General features: G+C 44.4%; 1 protein-coding gene across 6 annotated transcripts in view; it reads left to right on the top strand.

Annotated features, from left to right (window-relative positions):
* Window positions 1-7,369: 7,369 nt before the first annotated feature.
* The window catches only part of PLEKHS1 (pleckstrin homology domain containing S1), a 44,231-nt gene continuing 33,013 nt past the window's right edge, over window positions 7,370-18,587 (top strand). For 5 of the 6 annotated variants that reach the window (XR_007245359.1, XR_007245357.1, XR_007245356.1 and 2 more), the window contains exons 1-3: window positions 7,370-7,514; window positions 16,375-16,425; window positions 16,849-16,899. Coding sequence is in view for 2 of the 6 variants with exons in the window: in XM_048507111.1 (XP_048363068.1) it covers window positions 16,866-16,899 (34 nt within the window). In the remaining 4 variants the exon portion in view is untranslated. Of the gene's footprint in view, window positions 7,515-16,374; window positions 16,426-16,848; window positions 16,900-17,657; window positions 17,822-18,587 lie in introns of all 6 variants that reach the window. The other variant, XR_007245358.1, reaches the window with a different exon arrangement.

Raw genomic sequence — 18,587 nt, 5'->3', positions numbered from 1 at the left:
CCCCCATGGCACTTTATCCCGCTTACTTTTAGGAAAGGAGCAGGCCGAAGAAGCCTGCCTGCGTTGCCTGAGCCCCTGAGAAATGTAGTTCCCAACAGACCCAGGCAACGCAGGCAGGCTTCTTCTCTGGGATGTTTTATTCCTAAAAGTAAGTGGGGGGTGTGCCATGGGGGTGCGCTGTGGGGAGCGGGGGGCACCACGGAAGGGGGCTGGGGGTGCCATGGGGGGAGTGCTGGGGGAGCGTGGGGGGCGGGGGATTTTTCCACCCCCCACGTGACCAGAATCAGTGCGCCTGGTGCATTGCACACACACACTGCCCCCTGGTGGCTTCGCCACTGGGGGGCACCCATGCTGACCAGCAGCAGTGGACATCTCCAGAGCCACTTTCTATGATGAACACAGGGTAGACACGCTGTGTCTACGGGTCACAGGGAAACATGACTGAAGAGAAAGGGGTTGAGATATTAGAGCCACCTGTAGGTGCCCCTACATCTTTTCATCTTGTACCACCTCTGGTCTTTCCTTCTGTCTCCCTTCAGAAGACCTTCAGGCCCGGAGTCCTGGGGCTGGTCCACACCTGCAATATCAGGGAGGGTAAGGCCAGACAACCATCCAGGATCCCATCTCCCCTGCATAATTGAGGGAACACACCTTAGATGGGCTACTAGGTTGGAGTTTTCTCCCTCCTTAACCTTGATGGGTTCCATGGGACAACAGGAAAATCTTCTGCCAAGGTGTCCAGGACGAAGGGAGCAGAGAGCACCTTTGGTAATTGGATACAAGGATATAGGCAGTACCTGGCCTTAAACTCTGCAGCCTACCCCAATAGGGGTTGGTATCTTGTGCCCCATATGTGTATGGTCTTGTGGGGCCTTTCTATTGCAGGGAATGTTGCTATAATTAATTACGATATGGGTCTCAGGAAGAGCACTTCCCATGATGAACCTGCACACTGGGACCTCATCCATGACCAGGTCTAGATGGTCATGGTTCACCCATATGCAAAGCCTCACAGTGACTTCTCAAAACATCATTTTCCTATTATAAGGGATAGCTCCCAGCTTATCTATTGGGAGTTTCACCAGGGCAACAGTGAGAATTTGAGCACACTTGCAAGTCACGCTTTGGGTTCCACCCCAGGCTCTCATGAGGGAAGGGGGATAGCCAACAGCCCTTTTGAGGAGCACCACCTGCCAAACCAGGGGATGCCAGTAGGGACAGAGGATTGGGTGCCATTTCCACCACTGTCTTCACTTTGTTCCTCAGCTGGGATGGACTATCTGACTCACCACTCTTGTTTCTGTGCTGCAGGCTTTATCCCAAGAAGGCTCCCAGGGAGTTCCGCTTTATTCATCATCTATCCTACTCCAAGGGCAGCTCTGTTAATGACACTATAGTTCCCAGACTATGCTCTGTGTGCTATGCATCTCATAGGCTATGACTCTGGGACCCTGTTTGCAAAGTGTGACAGTCAGTCAGCCTCCTGTCTTTTGCCCATCCATTGTGATGATTTTTGCAAATTAAGTTTTAAGTCTGGAGTCAATAGTACATCAATAAAGCCATGCCCATGGACAGCTCACTAGCCTGTGCTTCTTTTAGGCATTTAGCACTTTCCTCAAGTGGGTGGTGAAAGGGAACAGGGCCAGCCCCCATGTAATGCACAACCTTGATGATTTCCTTTTTGTGAGCCCGGTGGGGTCCAGCGCCTGCCAGATCAGGCTGGTCACCTTCCAGGCCCTTGCCGAGCAGTTGGGGGATGTCACTGGTGGTGAAAAAAACTGTGGACCCCCCACTCAATTGGTGTGCTTGGGTGTTTTGTTGGAAACCATTTAGGGTACTTTGTGCCTCCCAGGGGATCAGTTAGCTACCCTGTGTTCGTTCCTCCTGGACTCATGGACAGGAAAGGTGTACCCTTTGGGAGCTGTAGGTGGTTCTTGGGCACCTTAACATCACCTCAAGGGTTATGGTACCTGGACATGCATTCTGTGCCCTGCTATCCAGGGCCACCTCCAGAGCCCTCTCTTTCCACCACTTCATCAGATTGGAAGAAGGTGTTATGGCCTTAACAGGGGTAGGGGTTTTATTAAAGGGATTGTCCACCAGCTGCTAAAAATATAACAGCACACATAGGATTTTAAAAGTAGCAAAGGGGAATGAGCTCTCACGTTGGCAGCGAGAGGGGCCAGGAGGAGATCTTTTAGACTGTATGATACGAGGAAGGAATTCTGACAATGGATATTCCACAGAGTAATGCAAGAGTCCAAATTGAATTTAAAAGTTTTATATAAATTTGTTTAAAAATACAAACACACAGTGAGACATAAGAGCGCATACATTCAAGTTCCTAAGATATAAAAAGGTTTTAAAGATAGATTGGATGATAGAAATGGAGGGGGGTTTTCAGGGAAATACGTTACCTAAATTCAGCTGAAGAAGATCTTGTAGAAGGCAAGGATTTCAAATGACCAGCATCTGAATCCAGGCGAAGGACGATATCGTGTCTCAAACTGACCAGACCAAGGGAGGTACAGGCTAGTAAGAGCACATGTGTTGGGGTGAACTGACCTTTTATACTCTTTTGCCCAGGAAGAGGCGGGAACAAGTGAGTTTTAAGTTTCCTTTTTCTAAATTCTCTGGAATTTCCCATGCTGGGCTTGCTGGGTGAGCTAATTAGCGACTCTTCTATTGTTCTACACCTTGGGACAATGGGAGTCAATTGGTCCTAGATTATATCAGGAAGCACAGAATGGCTTTATGCAAAGTAACTCTTACAGTCTCTGCCTTCAGTATTCAGATTTAGCTGAGACATTTAGATCAGGATAAGGTGAGTGGTTTAGGAGTCATAACAATGGGAAGAGGAGATGCAGAGAAGCAACCATCTGTTGATGACTTGGTTTCCAGAAGAGATAGGGAAATGACAGTATCTGATAGCAAGTTGGCTTTCCATATTCTTTGTCTTTAACAGTATCTTTGCAAGGTGTGGTAATCAAGCATTCTCGTGACTCAAATGAGACCTCCAGGTTATGCTGGAGTAACTCATCCATTGATTAGATTTTGTAAAGCAGACCTGTGACCTTTGGACATGCTGCTACCTACACCCATAGGAGTGCTTTTGGCAACTGGCTTTTGCCAATATGATTTTAAAGCAGAAATATATATAAATAATATTCTGGGGGTCCTTTGGGTCATTACAAAGGCTCAAAGTTGGATTTGGCTGTTTGACTGGAATTCCTCAGCCATCACCACAGTTTGATATAATTTTTGAGGGGCGGTGTGCGCAACAATGGCCCAGCAGCTGGGACGGCTTGGTTTTTACTTAAGGACCTCACTTTTCAGAGCTCTTCCCCACCCTCGTTGCAGTTTATTTGTGGCAGGACCTATTCAGGGACAAGCAGGCCTTCTTTTGGTGCAACAACCACGCCATTGTCTGGGTGATTAAATGTTAAAATGTCTCACTCTAACCAGGTCCTTCATTTGGTCCAGCGCTTTGTTGTCATGTTTTTGGTTCATAACATCTCTTTCTCAGTTATGTATATTACAGGCACGGATAAGAGCATCACAGGTTCCTTGTCTCACTTCCAGTAAGAGAGGTTCCAGACTCTGACACCTTATGCAAGCCTTCACCCCGATGTGTTCCCTCTGGACCTGCACAGCCTTGGCAGCACCTGATCATGCAGGCAGTTTTGGGGTCCCTGGCCCCAGCAACGTTCATACGTGACGGACATATGAATGGGCTGTTACTGCCTTCCTGGCATTCTCTACCCCATCTGTCCATCATGGAGTCACTCTTCAGTGAAGAGGTGGTCCTGTATTATCTGGCACATCTTTGGTGTCAGGGCCAGCCTGCTAGGACCTTGCACATGCACCTATATGCCATTTTCTTCTACTACAGGGATTGGGGATAGCTCATCTATGCTATTGCTTTTGGTTAGGAGGGCTATTGAAGGGTGAAACAGCTTGGCCCCACACCTCCAACCCAACAGCCACAGACCAATTACCCTAGTCAGACTTGCGGACCTATCCAGTCAGCTGTCTGGCATCTGTTCCTCCCAGTTTGAGTTTAAGCTGTTCCATGTTGTTTTTCCTTTGGCCTTCTTTGGGGCTTTTTGCTGCAGTGAATTGCTGTTTGGTTCATGGAGGTTTTTCAAGGTGCACATCTGACTCCACCAGTCCAAGACAGACCAGCATGCCCATGGGACCAGGATGGTCCTTGGGGCTTACCCCTGCAGGTGGTCCTTGTCCAGTCAGTGATATGGCCGACTATCTTTTGGTCCAGCTGCCGATTCAGGGCCTCTTCTTAATACATTCTGGTAGGATGTGCCTATCACGCTTCCAATTCACCAGGATTTTTCATCTTGTTCAGCTCACCTGGGGCACCCGCCACCATCAGGGTTTGGCCCCCACTGCTTCCATATTGGGCTGCTACCACTGCTGTCAGCCTGAGACTGCCTGGAAACAGATCTACACCATTGGTTGTTGGCATTCATCAGCACTCAAGGAGTACACTTGCCCCCTGCTTGTAAGCTAATGTTTTTTGTGTTTCAGTCCTTAAGGCCATCATAGCACTATCTGGATTGTGGGCCACAGTACCATCCATCAGGTGGTCAAGTATACTTCATGTACCAGTTGAGGAGTTACCTTGGCCTTGCCGACCATGTGACTGTGCCTTGGATGGGACAGAGGGGGATGTGCTGGGGTGCCTTGCTGTCAACACCAGATGGAGCATTTACGAGGGATATCTTGATCATTCAGCTGGGAGAGAACAATCTGCCTGCGGAAAAGAGCGTGTAGCTGGCTCACCACATGGTGTCAGACTTTTTTGATCACAGCCATTGGATCATCAGTTGCAGTGTGGAGCGTTGGCCTCTGACAAAGTTGACCCAGACAGATGGTGGACTTGTAAGGCCATGGACCATTTTGTGGAATCACTGGGGGGGGGGAGGTGCATCACCCACCATAAATCATTGTGTGATTGGCTGTTGGCTTAGGAAACTTTGACGGGAACGAGGTGGGGCCCTTGCGCTTTGGCAGGTTGCACATGGGGACTGATTCACTCAGGAGAAGGAGTCTGCATGCCCACCCTCCCCATTTGTGAGGGCCTGTGGACCACATGCCCAGATGAAGGCTGCTGGTGGCTTGCGCCTGACAGCAAGGGGAGTTCATTGAGAGGCCAATGCCCAGATGGCTCCCTTTATCTTGCTGCTCTGGTTTTTCTCCCAGCATTTCGGCTTGGTGAAGATGATAAGTGGGGGTCAGTAGGTGGGCTGCCCAGTGTTCAGATCAGTTCCCTATGCTGCACCTGTGCTTCCTTAGCCAGCATTCCAATAAACTAGCTGTAGCCAAATTTTAACCCCCAAACATTGGTTGTCTTCAACTTATTGTTCTGCACTTTCAACTGCCATCACCACTCTAGCAGGTATATTCTCCCAACATAGCAAACTACTCAGACACATTCACAATCCTCAGGCACATTAAAAAATAATTTCAAAGGAACCCCCTCTGAGCTGATACTTTCACCTATAGAAAGTCTCTGAGTTGGATCTGTGATTTACAGTAGTGAACTCCTAGCTCCTAAATTAGAGCTAAAATGAAATTAATTATCATATCTTATCCAGGCATTAAAGTCGCTGGCCAAAATCAAAGAGGCTGATGAAAATGTGGTGCTCTGATGAAGTACATGTTTTTCTATCACATCATTCCAATTTCTTCTTATACCTGCATTGGAGATAGCAAGAAGCATACAAATATTAATCCCATTCTGTGTCTCAACTGAAATTGTACTTACATTGATAGTGTATTACAATATATTTAAAGGGATATAAATATAACCAGTGCTAGAAAAATCAAGTCATTTAAAACTAACTTCACAGTTAAGAAGGTTTTTTTCAATTTTTGTGAAGGTTTTGCTAGTACATCCAAGGCTAGAAAGACCATTAAAGCCTGCAGAAGCAATTCTAAGTAGATCTACACAGAAATAACTTCCATATTATTCAATGGGACTTACTCCAAGGAAAATGTCCCTGGGCTTTCAGCCTGTATCATTTGATGTCCATGTTTCTTGCAATAATGTATCAAAACAATATAAGTAATTCACAGAACCATTATTAGCATGAAAATGTACTGGCAATGCCACTACAAGTGAACTGGACTATCACTGTTTCTTTTGTTCTGATTTCTTGGGCTGCAAAAGACTGAAGCGCTCCGTGGCACAGAGTGGTAAACTACAATACTGCTGTCAAAAGCTCCAGTTATGATCTGAGTTAAATCCCAACGAAAGTCAATTTCAGTAGCCAGCTCCTGGTTGCCTCAGCTTCCATCCCTCCAAGGTTGGTAAAAGAGTACCCAGTTTGCTGTGTAGAGAGGAAGGCAATGGGAAACCACTCCATGGGAGCAGCAGTGGCATAGTGGTTAAGAACAGTTGTATTCTAATCTGCAGGAACCGGGTTTGATTCCCCGCTCTGCCTCCTGCGTGTGGAGGCTTATCTAGGGAATTCAGATTAGTCTGTACACTCCAATGCATGCCCGCTGGGTGACCTTGGGCTAGTCACAATTCTTCTGAGCTCTCTCATCCCCACCCACCTCACAGGATGTTTGTTGTGAGGGGGGGAAGGGATAGGAGTTTTTAAGCCCCTTTAAGTCTCCTATAGGAGAGAAGGGGGATATAAATCCAACTCTTTTTCTTCATAAATAGAGTCTGCCGACTAAATGTTGTGATCTGAGGTCACTCCATGGAATCCTGGATTTCCCAGATCCTAATCTGACACTTTAACCATGATGCCACAGTGGCTCTCCACTGCAGTTTACAGCTTATTTTAAATTATCATGAACCAATGTTAATTCTTGTTCCTCTACCACCTGACCAACTAAATTAACTAAAGACAAGAGAGACGGGGGGAGGGGGTTGGGGAAACTCCTATTTTCACCTGAAAGATTTACTTTGGAAAGTCCAGGTTTAGAAAGTGAAGCTGGGGCTTTTTATTACTTGTGAACAAGTCCCTTAGATATCTTATTAAATATGCTGTTTGGATTAATTGATTAGTGAATGCTGTGCACTTTTTAAAAGCAATCTTTCAACATTAACTGAAGTACAATCTTTTCAGTTCATAATAGTGCCTCAATGAATGTCAGGTAACCAGAGACATTCTATAGAATAAACAAGTTGTCAAGACACTGGCACTCCAAAAATATATTCGGGCTCTAGGCAGAAAACGAAACAAGGAAATTAAACTGCATTTCATTGTTTTCAAATCTGAGTGCATTTTGTGTGTTTATCTGAACATGTCCAATATGTATTAGCATACTACCATCTACTGGGTTTCCCCTTTCAAATATCTTTCTGTTAGAAAATTTCAGCTGGGGTATTTCCTTATGATTCATCCTAGAGACTGTGTGTCAGCAGAGGGTTATAAACCAGTTGCTGCACAATCAGCATTGAACTGGGAACAATTCAGTGCTCAAGAAATGCATCATGGCTGGATGTTGTTGATCTTCAGCACGGCAAACACACTGTCCCAGTAAGTATTTTTACAGCTTTCATTTGAGTACTGTTTGTCAGGTTTGAAGTTTTAAGAAATCTTGTTTCTTCCTGCTGTTTTATCAACACTTTAACTGAAGTGGCTATTACATGGTTGATATGCCAAACTGAAAATGTATTTTAAAATACCGTTAAGCAAATCACAGGAGATATAGTCAAGAAATTATCATTATTTGACCTGTGGCAGTTAGTTATTTAACCTGTGGCAGTTATACCACTGAAGAAATAATTAAAAATTCTTCCTCATCCCCAATCCTAATCATAAACTGAAATTCTGACAAGGTGAACTCTAATCCATGATACCTCGTGCTAGAATAAAATCTTGTTAGTGTTCAAGGTGCCACTGAATTCTGCAGATAACTAAAACTTCTCTGCAAGCTCTTTAGCATTCCTCCCCCCTTCCCAGCATATGACAATATTTCCATGTTAAATGCTTCTTTATATTTTACTTTCTATATGCCTATTATGAACTCATTAAACTGTACAAGTAGAATATTAACTTGGCTAAACTATCAAAAGGCAAAGCGTGAAACTGCTTAGCTAAGAAATTGCTTATGCATTTCTTTGACTTTCATTTTCAGTGCTTAATTAAATGATTTATGCCATAAATTGCTCAATAATAATTTGTTTTGTGCCTTCACCATGGAGGCAAATTGTAGGTATTCTCTACTATGATAGTAAAAAAGAAAAGTGCTGTCTTAAAAAGAATTTTTATCAATTGCCACAGGGCCAGATCTATATTTATGAAAGAGTGTGTGTGTGTGTGTGTGTGTGAAATGACATCCCCATATTTTATAAACATATTCTTCTTTATATATACATACATAATCAACATATATAATCAACAATTCTTTTAAGTAGAATAAATTATGTTGACCTCTATGAACTGTTATTCGGTAATTATTCTTTAACATTCTTTTATCTATCTAGATAAAGCTCTTTGCACACATAAAAGCCCAACCCAACCCAATGCACACATAAAAGCCCAACCCAAGGAGAACCCAAGGAGAACCCAAGCAGCTTGGTTTTTCTAGGACTTTAAAAAAAATGCAGCATATTTAATTTTTCCATGAGAAACACCAAACATATCTCACTCTCCTTTACAGCCTGATAAAATACAGACCAAGAAAAGCTTGAAGCTGCTTGAAGCTAAAATGGCTAAATTGAATCTACTGTAGTTTAGTCTCTGGGAAAGAATCACTGTAAAATAATGCTAGCCTGTGTTGAAGTAGAAGAAGAGTTTGGATGTATACCCCACTTTCTTTCCTGTAAAGAGACTCAAAGGGGCTTATAAACTCCTTTCTCTTCCTCTCCCCTCGATACCTTGTGAGCTTTGTGGGGGTGAGAGAGTTCTGAAGAACTGTGACATTACAATCCTAAAAAACATAAAATGTTAAACATTAAAAACCAATATAAAACCATCCTTTAAAAACAGTCAATAAAAACATCATTAAAAATCCCTACCTCTCCCTCCCCCCACCCTTCAACTGGCATCAAAAAGGGGACCACACACTGAAGGCCTGGGTAAAGAGGAAGGTTTTAATCAGATGCTGAAATCCATAAAGTGTCAGCACTTGGTGAATTTCTGCAGGGATGCTGTTTCACAGCTTGGAGCCTGCCACAGAAAAAGCCCTCCCATGTGCTCTCCCACCACACCTCAGCAGCAGAAGGGATCACCAGGAGAGCCTCCCCACTTGACCTCAATGCATAGGCCAGTTCATATGGACATAGGCGCTCCTTTAGGTAGGTGGGACTCAAGCCATATAGGGCTTTAAATATGATTGTCAATACGTTGAATTGGACCCTATAATGAATGGGGAGCCAGTGCAGTTCTTTCAAGGCTGGCATTTTATGCAGCCAACCAGGTTGACCCATCAGTAGACTAGCTGCTGCATTTTGCTTTCAAACCATCTTCAAGGAAAGCTCCATGTAAAGTGCATTGCAGGGATTAAGATGGGAGGTTACCAGGGCATGCGGTACTTCTGTCCAGGTCCCTTCTGTCCAGATAACGGTAAAGCTGGCGAACCAGCCGGAGCTGTTCACTCCTGGCCACCACTGCTACCTGTAATTCCAGGAACAGGGCAGAATCCAAGACCACCCCCAGATCTTGCACCTGGTCTTTCAGGGGCAACACCACCCCATCCAGCATGGTTCAGTCGGATCTCCTGGACTTGGGGACCCACTACCCACAGTACCTCCATCTTATCTAGATTCAGCCTTAGTTTGTTGGTCCTCATCCAGTTCAACACAGCTTCCAAGCAAGTATTCAGCATCTAGAGGGCCTCACCTGACTCAGCTGGAAATGAGAGGTAGAGCTGGGTGTCATCTGCTTACTGATGGCACCCAACTCCAAACCCCCTGATGAGCTCCCCCAGCGGCTTTATGTAGACATTAAAAAGCAGAGGGGAAAGCACAGAGCCCTGGGAACCCCACAATGAAGTTCTCAGGACTGGAAGCAGGAACCCCCCACTGCTTCTCTCTGGAGCCTGCCCCGAAGGAAGGACAAGAACCACTGAAGAACCATGCCCCCCAAACCCAACCAACGGAGCCGCTCCAGGAAGATACCATTATCAATCGTATCAAAAGCAGCTGAGAGGTCAAGAAGAATTAACAGGGAGGAATTCCCCCTGTCCCTCTCCCGGTAAAGGTCATCCATCAGGGCAACCAAGGCTGTTTCTGTGCTGAAACACCACCTGAAACCAGATTGAAATGGATCTAGATAGTCAGCTTCCTGCAGGTGTGTCCACAGTTGAGTATCCACCACTGTCTCCAGGACCTTCCTTAAAAGGGGATACTGGCAATTGGACGGTAATTGCCCAGAACTGTAGGATCCAGGGAGTGCCTCTTCAGAAGGGGGTGAGCCACTGCCTTCTTAAGAGCCAGCAGCAGCACCCCCTCCCTCAATGAGGTGTTGACAACACTTTAAATCCACTCAGCCAGACCCCTCGGCTTGATCTAATCAGCAAAAATGGGCATGGGTCCAGAAGTCAAGTAGTAGACCATATCCCTGTGAGCAACTTGTCCACATCCTCAGACCACAACAACTGAAACTGATCCATCACAACATGACCAGATGGCCCTCTGGACACTCCCACTGAAAACTGCTCAACGGTGGCATCCAATCCCTTGCAGATCTGGCCAACTTTATCCCAAAAGTGCCCAGCAAAAGTATCACAACAGATCTCTAGGGGTGTCCTGATTGGAGGATAGCAAGCCATTCATCACTCAGAACAGTTCAGCTGGATGACTGCTTGAGGATGCGATGATGGAGGAGAAGTAGACTCTGTTTGCCTCCCTCACCGTCCTCCCACACCGTCCCACTCCCTCACCGTCCCCTTTGGGGATTGGGCGGTATAGAAATCCCATAAATAAATAAATAAATAAATAAATAAATAAATAAATAAATAAATAAATAAATAAATAAATAAATAAATAAATAAATAAATAAGGCCCAAAAATGGGTTCTAACCAGTGTTTGGTCAATCCCACAGCAGGATTTCATTCACCTGCGCTCTAGGCATCACTGTTTCATTACCCGCAAATCCCCATTAAACCAAGGGGCTGAGCGGGCTCTATAGGCTGGGTGGGGACATTCAGGAGTGATCATGTCGATGGCCCTCTTAATTTTGCCATTTCACAGTGAGACCAGGGTCTCGACAGCAGCACCAGCCATGTTGCCTGGAAACTTCCCCAGAGCTCTCTGGAATCCATTAGACACCATTCTTCTCCAGGGGCAGGCCATTGTAATAGGGCTCTCGACCCTGCAGTGAGAAGAAGCAGCCAGCAGTCCAAACTTCACCAGGTAATTATCCAACCATGACAATGGGCAAGTAACCAGCTCTCCAATCAACCCCCACTCCCCCTGTTACAAACACCAGATCAAGAGTATGCCCCGCTACATGGGTTGGTCCAGACACAAATTGAGATAGCCCCATGGTTGCCATGGCAGCCATGAGGTCCTGAGCCAGTCTACCAGAGAAATCCTCAGTGTTGTAGTTTAAGTCCCCCAGAATGCAAAACACTGCAGAACGAGCCATCACTGCTGGGCAATTGACCCTCCCCCACCTCCTACTAGTAATGTCATTGTGGGAACAGGACAAACACGCTACAGAATGGGTCATCTCTTCATTGCAATTTCCTGTACCCCACCTCCTAGTAGCAATGTACTCAGGTGAAGGGGGAACGTGCACTGCTGAATGAGGCGTCTCTGCTGGACCACTGAGCCCATCCACCTCTTAGCAGCAGCCTAATTGTGGGAGCAAGCACATGAGCACTTCAGAATGAGAATTCTTTTCCAGACAATTGAGCTTCTCCACCTCCTGCCCTGCTCCCTCTCCATATCCAACCCTGAATTTTCACTACCTTGAGGTGTCCTTTGACCAATTATCTCATGCCAACACCCTTCCTTGAAATAATTATATTTCAAAGTCCAAGAGTTTGGAGAACTCTGAAGTTAGTCTGCTGAAGTTAGTCATGTTTGCATAGTATTTATCTGACATAAATAAATCTCAGTAGGGTACAGAGTACTTCTCCATTCCACACTAATTAAAAGTTCAAGCATTTCTCATTAATCTTATTCTTGAGTTGTGCTACTGTTTCCATGAAATAAAAATTAGAAAAGGGTATGTTGGTACAATAGATCATATTTGCATTCTCTCATGAAATCATTTTGTTGATTTCTAACATCCTCGACTTCTCCTGGGTGCCTTTGCTTAGTCTTCTTTGAAAGTGAAGTTTAAGCTGATAGTCAAAGCAGATCAAACAAAGAAGATTTACTGGTGACAATGGATAGTATTTGCTAAATACTAAATTCTTCCACGCCCTGGCCTGAATGGCTTCTTTCTATCCAAATATGTGGGCAGGTCAAAATTGTTACCTCTAAGATCCAGTATTTCCTGCAATACCACAATTCTACCACAGCCTCCTCTTGTGGTATAGTTGTACATTTTTTATTCTTGGTAAGATTTATACTCGCAGACTCTCAGAACCTCTGCAAAGGTTAAGATGGTCTGCAGTAGCATGCCTGGGGTTCATGAGAGAGCTGGGGCCCCAGGTGCCACAACGGATGGTCACATGGGAAGGGCATAGCATGCCCTCTGCAACTGCATCCCTTCCCTGAACTCCCAAAGGAAGGGGTGCAGTTGAATGAGACCAGTAGGGCTGGCTCTGCCCTGCCCCCAAGCTCAATGTAGAGCTTGGGAGTGGGGAAGGCCCAATTAATGCTGGGTTCTTTAAGGCCTGGGTTCAGCCTTAAACTGCAGCCTTAAACTGCAGGCTCAACCCAACCCTTGCTGAGGCCAGGATCAAACTGAGCCTCTGAACTCACCAGCTCCAGTGAGTTGGCTCCATCCCCAAGCAATACCTCCAGTCAGGTGGAGCTTGGGGGTGGAGTCAACAGTATAAAGCTGGAGCCTGATCTCAGAGGTTCAGTTTGATCCTGGCCTCAGTGAGGGTTAGGTTGAACTTTAAAGTGCAGGTCTGAAGCCTGCAGTTTAAAGCTGAATCCTGACCGTCTGAAGCCAGCATCAGACAGACCTTCCTCATACCCAAATTCCATGTGGAGTTTGGGAACAGGGTGAGCCTGGCTGGTCCCACTCCCAGCTTGGAGTGGGTCCAGGCCTACCATGGTTCCCAGGGTGAACCACGGACAGCAGTTTCCTCAGCTACATCTTTGATAGTCTGCCCCAGAAGGTGGATCGATCCAAAGGCTTTCTGATGTCTCTTGGGAATTTTCTGGTCAGTGAAGTTTGTGCTCGTGATCCTATTACAGCACTAGTTAACCTGTGGAAGAGATGACCCGGGCTATGAACACAGTAGCTACTAAATGTCCTGCCTGGTGAAGTCTAGAATGCCCCATGGTTTACTGAGCAGCTTGGGGCAAGGGAGGAAAACTTAAAATAAATGTGACTGAATACAGGTGAGAGCACATTATCATGCTTTCTCTGTGGTCGTAATGGCGTTAACAAAGCAAGCTCACTTTTCCATCACCATTGCGTCATCTGGTACAGCCTTTATGGCTTGTAGGCCCATTATGACTCTTTTGCACTACATTTGACACATAAAATTGTTCAAATTTTTGGTTTAGTTAAATCTCAAGTTATTTCTGGTTCTAGATGCATGCATGCAGTCTGGTTATGCAAAATGCATGAATGAATTTCAGCTAGTGGGCCTGATGACAGGGGCAAGCTGTTTAGAACAGGGGTCTGCAACCTGCGGCTCTCCAGATGTTCATGGACTACAATTTAGTTGGCCATGCTGGCAGGGGCTGATGGGATTTGTAGTCCATGAACATCTGGAGAGCCGCAGGTTGCAGAACCCTGGTTTAGAAGAATGCAGCCAACTATACTTAGGCTTTGCCCTTTATTGTCATAACCGATAGTAACAAACTGGGTTGAGCTGGTCAGAAGGGTCCTGGAGGTAATAAATGTCTTTTTGCAGAAATGTATAGTTCTAGTTGCTTTGAAAGAATCAGTTGTGAAGCCCCTCCTGAAGAGGACATTTTTGGACCAAAATGTCTTAAATTACTATCACTAAGTGACCAACATTTCATTCTTGGGCAAGAAACCTGTGGGTGATGGCTAAAAAGCTTCAAGCTGTCTCGGCGGAAATTTAAATTATCTAGGCACATTTCAGTCCACATTCACAACTGGGTTTGGGACAAAAATTGCTTTGGCCACTTGCCTCACAATCTTCACTGGGAGAGTACCAGGGGGAGTGTGGTCTCCAGGATCTCTTAGTGGCTTTTAATACCATCAATGAGAGGCTGGCTGACCTGGGAGTGAAAGGCATCTTGCTCCAAAAGATCCACACTGGCTGCCCATCTGTTTCTAAGCCCAATTCAAAGTGCTGCTTTAATGCTTTAAATGGCTTACAGATGGGTTCTTGAAGGACCACTTTGGCGTTTTCCCCACAGCCAAACTATCTCGGGGGAAAATAGGATCATACATATCGGGATGTTTCCATGTCAGTTCCTCCCTCCACATGGCAGCCCATTAATGCGTTCAGGCTGGGAGGAAAAACTAGGTGATTGTGCACGGCCCCTGGTTTACTTTAATTTTCCTCACCGACGCTGCCGTGCATGCGCAAACTGTCCCATTTTTCTGCCATGCTGATTGGCTGCAGCTGGCAAGGAGAGAAAAATAAACTGGTCCGTCTCCCACGGTGTTTGCATGGGAGCGGGAGCAGCATGGGTTTTTTAAAAGAACCGCCAATTTCATCATTTTTTGAAAGGCGCGGGATAAGAGAAATCTCGCAGGGTGGGGCCAAGTTAAACCCGGAAGCCATGTGGAAATCATGGCTGAACCAGAATGGTTCATTTCCTTATCCCAGGATATATTGGCCATGGGGGAAAATGCCTTTGACATGTTTTGTTCATTTCACCAGTTAAGATTCCTTTTTGTAGTTCTTCTATCTGTTCATCCATCTTCATAGGTAAGGCGAGGGGGGCAACCAGAGACAGGGTTCATCAGTGGTGGCCCCATGCCCTTGGAATTCTCTCCCTTCTGAGTTTGCCAAAATATTCATTTTTATCCAAGCATTTAATTAGGAGTTTTATCTTTTAAAATGTGTTATGATTTGCTTCCCACCTGAGGATCAGTTTATATCATTTTAGCCTGTACAACATATGTTTTATGCCCTGGTATGTTTTAATAACATTTTTAGTTATTTGCTTATTGTTCATTTGCTTACTTTATTTCTGCTCTGCTTTTCTTTCCCAAGATGTCCCAAAGTGGCTTCCATCATTCTCCTCTTCTTTCCCCTATTTTATTCCCACAACAACCCTGTGAAGTAGGTTAGGCTGAGAGTGTGTAACTGGCCCAACATCACCAAGCAAACTTCCATGGCAGAAGATTCCACCTTGAGTCTCACAGATCCTAGTCTAACACTCTAACTATTAAACTACACTGGCTTTTTAATGGCTTTGATTTCCTTTTAATGGTTGTATTTTTAGCAGTTTTGTTTTATTCTTTAGTTTTAAGCACCCTCAAACAGGGTTCTGGGAAAGGCAGGATAGAAATCTGCAGGAGTTACAAGATTTTTCAGTGTGGGTTTAAAACATTGCTAAACTTGGTTCCTACCAGAAGGCTTTGTCTAGGCTATGTTCTAAGTACTTACTGTAAACAAGGCCCAGACTGCGACACTAAGCAAACCAAAAGATGGTGCTTACAAAATACCTTCCTGGTTAGTGTTAGAGGTCATGATAATGACATAGGAAAGGAGATGTTAAATTGGAGCCAAGACATTCAAGACTTTTTCTTTACAATATTTGAATTACCATGAACTTGAAGTCTAGAATGAGGAATACATTTCAAACAAATAAGTGTTTCTCCTATATAACTGATGGGAATTCTGGGGTGATGTATGGCCGTGTTCTAGCAGCATTCTCTCCTGATGTTTCGCCTGTATCTGTGGCTGGCATCTTCAGAGGATCTGAAGGATCAGGTCCTCTGACGATGCCAGCTACAGATGCAGGCGAAACATCAGGAGAGAATGCTGCTAGAACACGGCCATACAGCCCGGCAACCTCACCCCAGTGATTCCGGCCGTGAAAGCCTTTGACAATAGATGGGAATTCTCTTTACACAACTATTAAAATTTTCAAGTGTTTCACAATGACAAAGAAATGTTAAGCAATTTAAAATTCACAATAAGTAGTATATATAATATAAACATCATTTAAATTCTTGTAATGTTACCTGCTGCCCAGCAAGTTAGTTTTTAGGAAGTGTGTCCTCAGACTGCCATTGAGATGCCTTTCAGATCAAATATGTTGTCTCCTGTTCACAAAATGAATTAAATAGTTGCATAGCCATTCTTATACTTTTCTATTTTGCTTTTAGATAAAGTGGTCTCCTGTCTTTGGCAGTATTATCTACAACATATTATCTTTTGTGAGTATGGTTTCGGTAATGAACTCACAGTGGAAACCTATTAAATGGAATTGTGGTCTTACATGTGTACAAATTAGTGTGATTAATCCCAGTATCTATTATTGTGGCCACATAATATAATTTGTTTACTTCCTTTAAAAAAGAACTTGTGGCTACTTACTAAAAAGGCAAAGAAGTATTATTAAACATGAAATTTTCAGTTATAGCAGCAAACTGGGAAACAGCTATGAGTAGGAATCTAAGGCTGATTCCGCATGGGCCAAAAACAGTGGTGTGAAACTGGTGTGAAAACAGTATAAACCCCTTTACATTGTTTTAAACCCTTTTACACCGTTTTCACACCGTTTTCACACTGCTGTTTTTGGCCCATGCGGAATCAGCCAAAGTATCTTTTAATATGTGCCTTTTTTGTTTATTTAACAGGTTAAGAAACCAACCCAATGGATTCCAAGTATTCAAGAAGAGCTAGCATGGGTATAAGACTGTATTAATTGACCTCTGGGGGGAAAATTACCATTTTATACCATTTTTATGTCGGTGGTTTATCAGCCTTTGGGATCCCACTGGAGTTCTCAGGCAAATTGTTAGGAGAGGAGTAGAGAAAAACAGTAGATTTTTCTTCCCCTTATAAAGCAACAACATTAAAAAAAACCTTCTATTGTTAATACCTTATGGTATATGTACTTGGAAATATTTTATTTTTACAACTATTTTAGATTTATTTCTAATGTTTTAATATTGGGTGTTATTTTGATAAGGTCATAGGTGGATTCCGCACAGCACAAACATAATATCTTTAGGATGTTATAAAAAGTGTTTGAGGGAAGGACTTCTCACAGCTCTCTTTCCCCAAATGAGTTCAGTCCATCATATCCCTCTCAACCCAGGTTTTTCAACATTTGCTAAATTAGCCATCTTTTCTTCCCACAAGCAGGTAGGAAACACTTTATTTCTCCTGCCCAAACACTCATGTCCACTACTCACATCCACCATTTTGTGTGCTGCAGCAGATTCTCCATGGAAATTCCCCACAGAGGTTTCCTCTGCTTGCAGCTCATCTGTTTGCTATTTCACTGTAAAAAGGTAGATGAATAATGTTTGTTTTACCTAGCAATTCTGTGCATGTATCATTTTTCCTCTTTTTTTGGTTTTGAGGGGATGTCTGCAAAGATATAGCGACACAAATATGTGTACATTGCAGCTTCTCTAATCGTGTTGTCGTATCTTTGCAGACGATACAAAACAAAACAAAAAGAAGAAATGACACCTGCACAGGATTGCTAAGCAAAACAGACTTTATCTACTTTTTACAGTGAAATAGCAAACGGATGATTTGCAAGCATAGGAAACCTCCGTGGGGAATCTTCATTGAGAATTTGATGCAGCACGCAAAATGGTGGGTGCCACTATAAAATTGACAAGAGCTCTGTGCAGCAGGCGGGGGAAAAGATTGAACGCTTGTGTTCTCCCACACTGTGGGCAGAGGCGTACCTCCCATTGGGCAAAGTAAGAAGCTGGTTCTGGGCGCCACCTTTGTGGTGGAGCGACAAAATTGCATGGTTTGTGGGAGGGATTTTGTATTTTCAGTGTTTTTTCTCCGCTTTTATGGCCTGCAGGGGGCGCAGATTTTACTTAGGCTAGCGAGCACCAAAATTTCAGGGATTTTTTGGGAGACTCTCCTGATGAATGTCACCTAGGTTTGAGTGAGAGTTTGGTTTAGGGGAGTCCAAAGTTATATGGACTCCCCAAAGTTGGAGGTTCCCCCATCCCCCCATTGTTTCCAATGGGAGCTGATAGGAGATGGGGGGCTACGCAGCCCTTTGAGTGGTCCATAACTCTTTGGGACCCCCCCTGAACCAAACTTCACCTCAAATCTGGGTGGTATCATCAGTAGGGATCTCACGAAGACACTCTCAAGAAATTTTGGTGCTGCTATCTTAATAATTGCACCCCTCTGGACAACAGGCAACTGGCCTAAATTTCCCTTAGAATTCTCTTTTTAAATTCACTCCCTTCCCAACAATGCTTGTTTTCTTTCTTTTATGCTCTCAGTGCCTAGTAAAGGTTGTAGTTGGTGTTGTTGTTGTTGTTGTTGTTGTTGTGGTTGTTGTTGTTGTTGTTGTTGTTGTTGTTGTTAAATCTACCCCTTATGCGGGCATGGG

Source organism: Sphaerodactylus townsendi, linkage group LG08 (assembly GCF_021028975.2).
Source record: "Sphaerodactylus townsendi isolate TG3544 linkage group LG08, MPM_Stown_v2.3, whole genome shotgun sequence".
Lineage (NCBI taxonomy): Eukaryota > Metazoa > Chordata > Lepidosauria > Squamata > Sphaerodactylidae > Sphaerodactylus > Sphaerodactylus townsendi.
The sequence above is the reverse complement of the archived record's forward strand: the minus strand, read 5'-3'. Positions and strand labels throughout refer to the sequence as shown.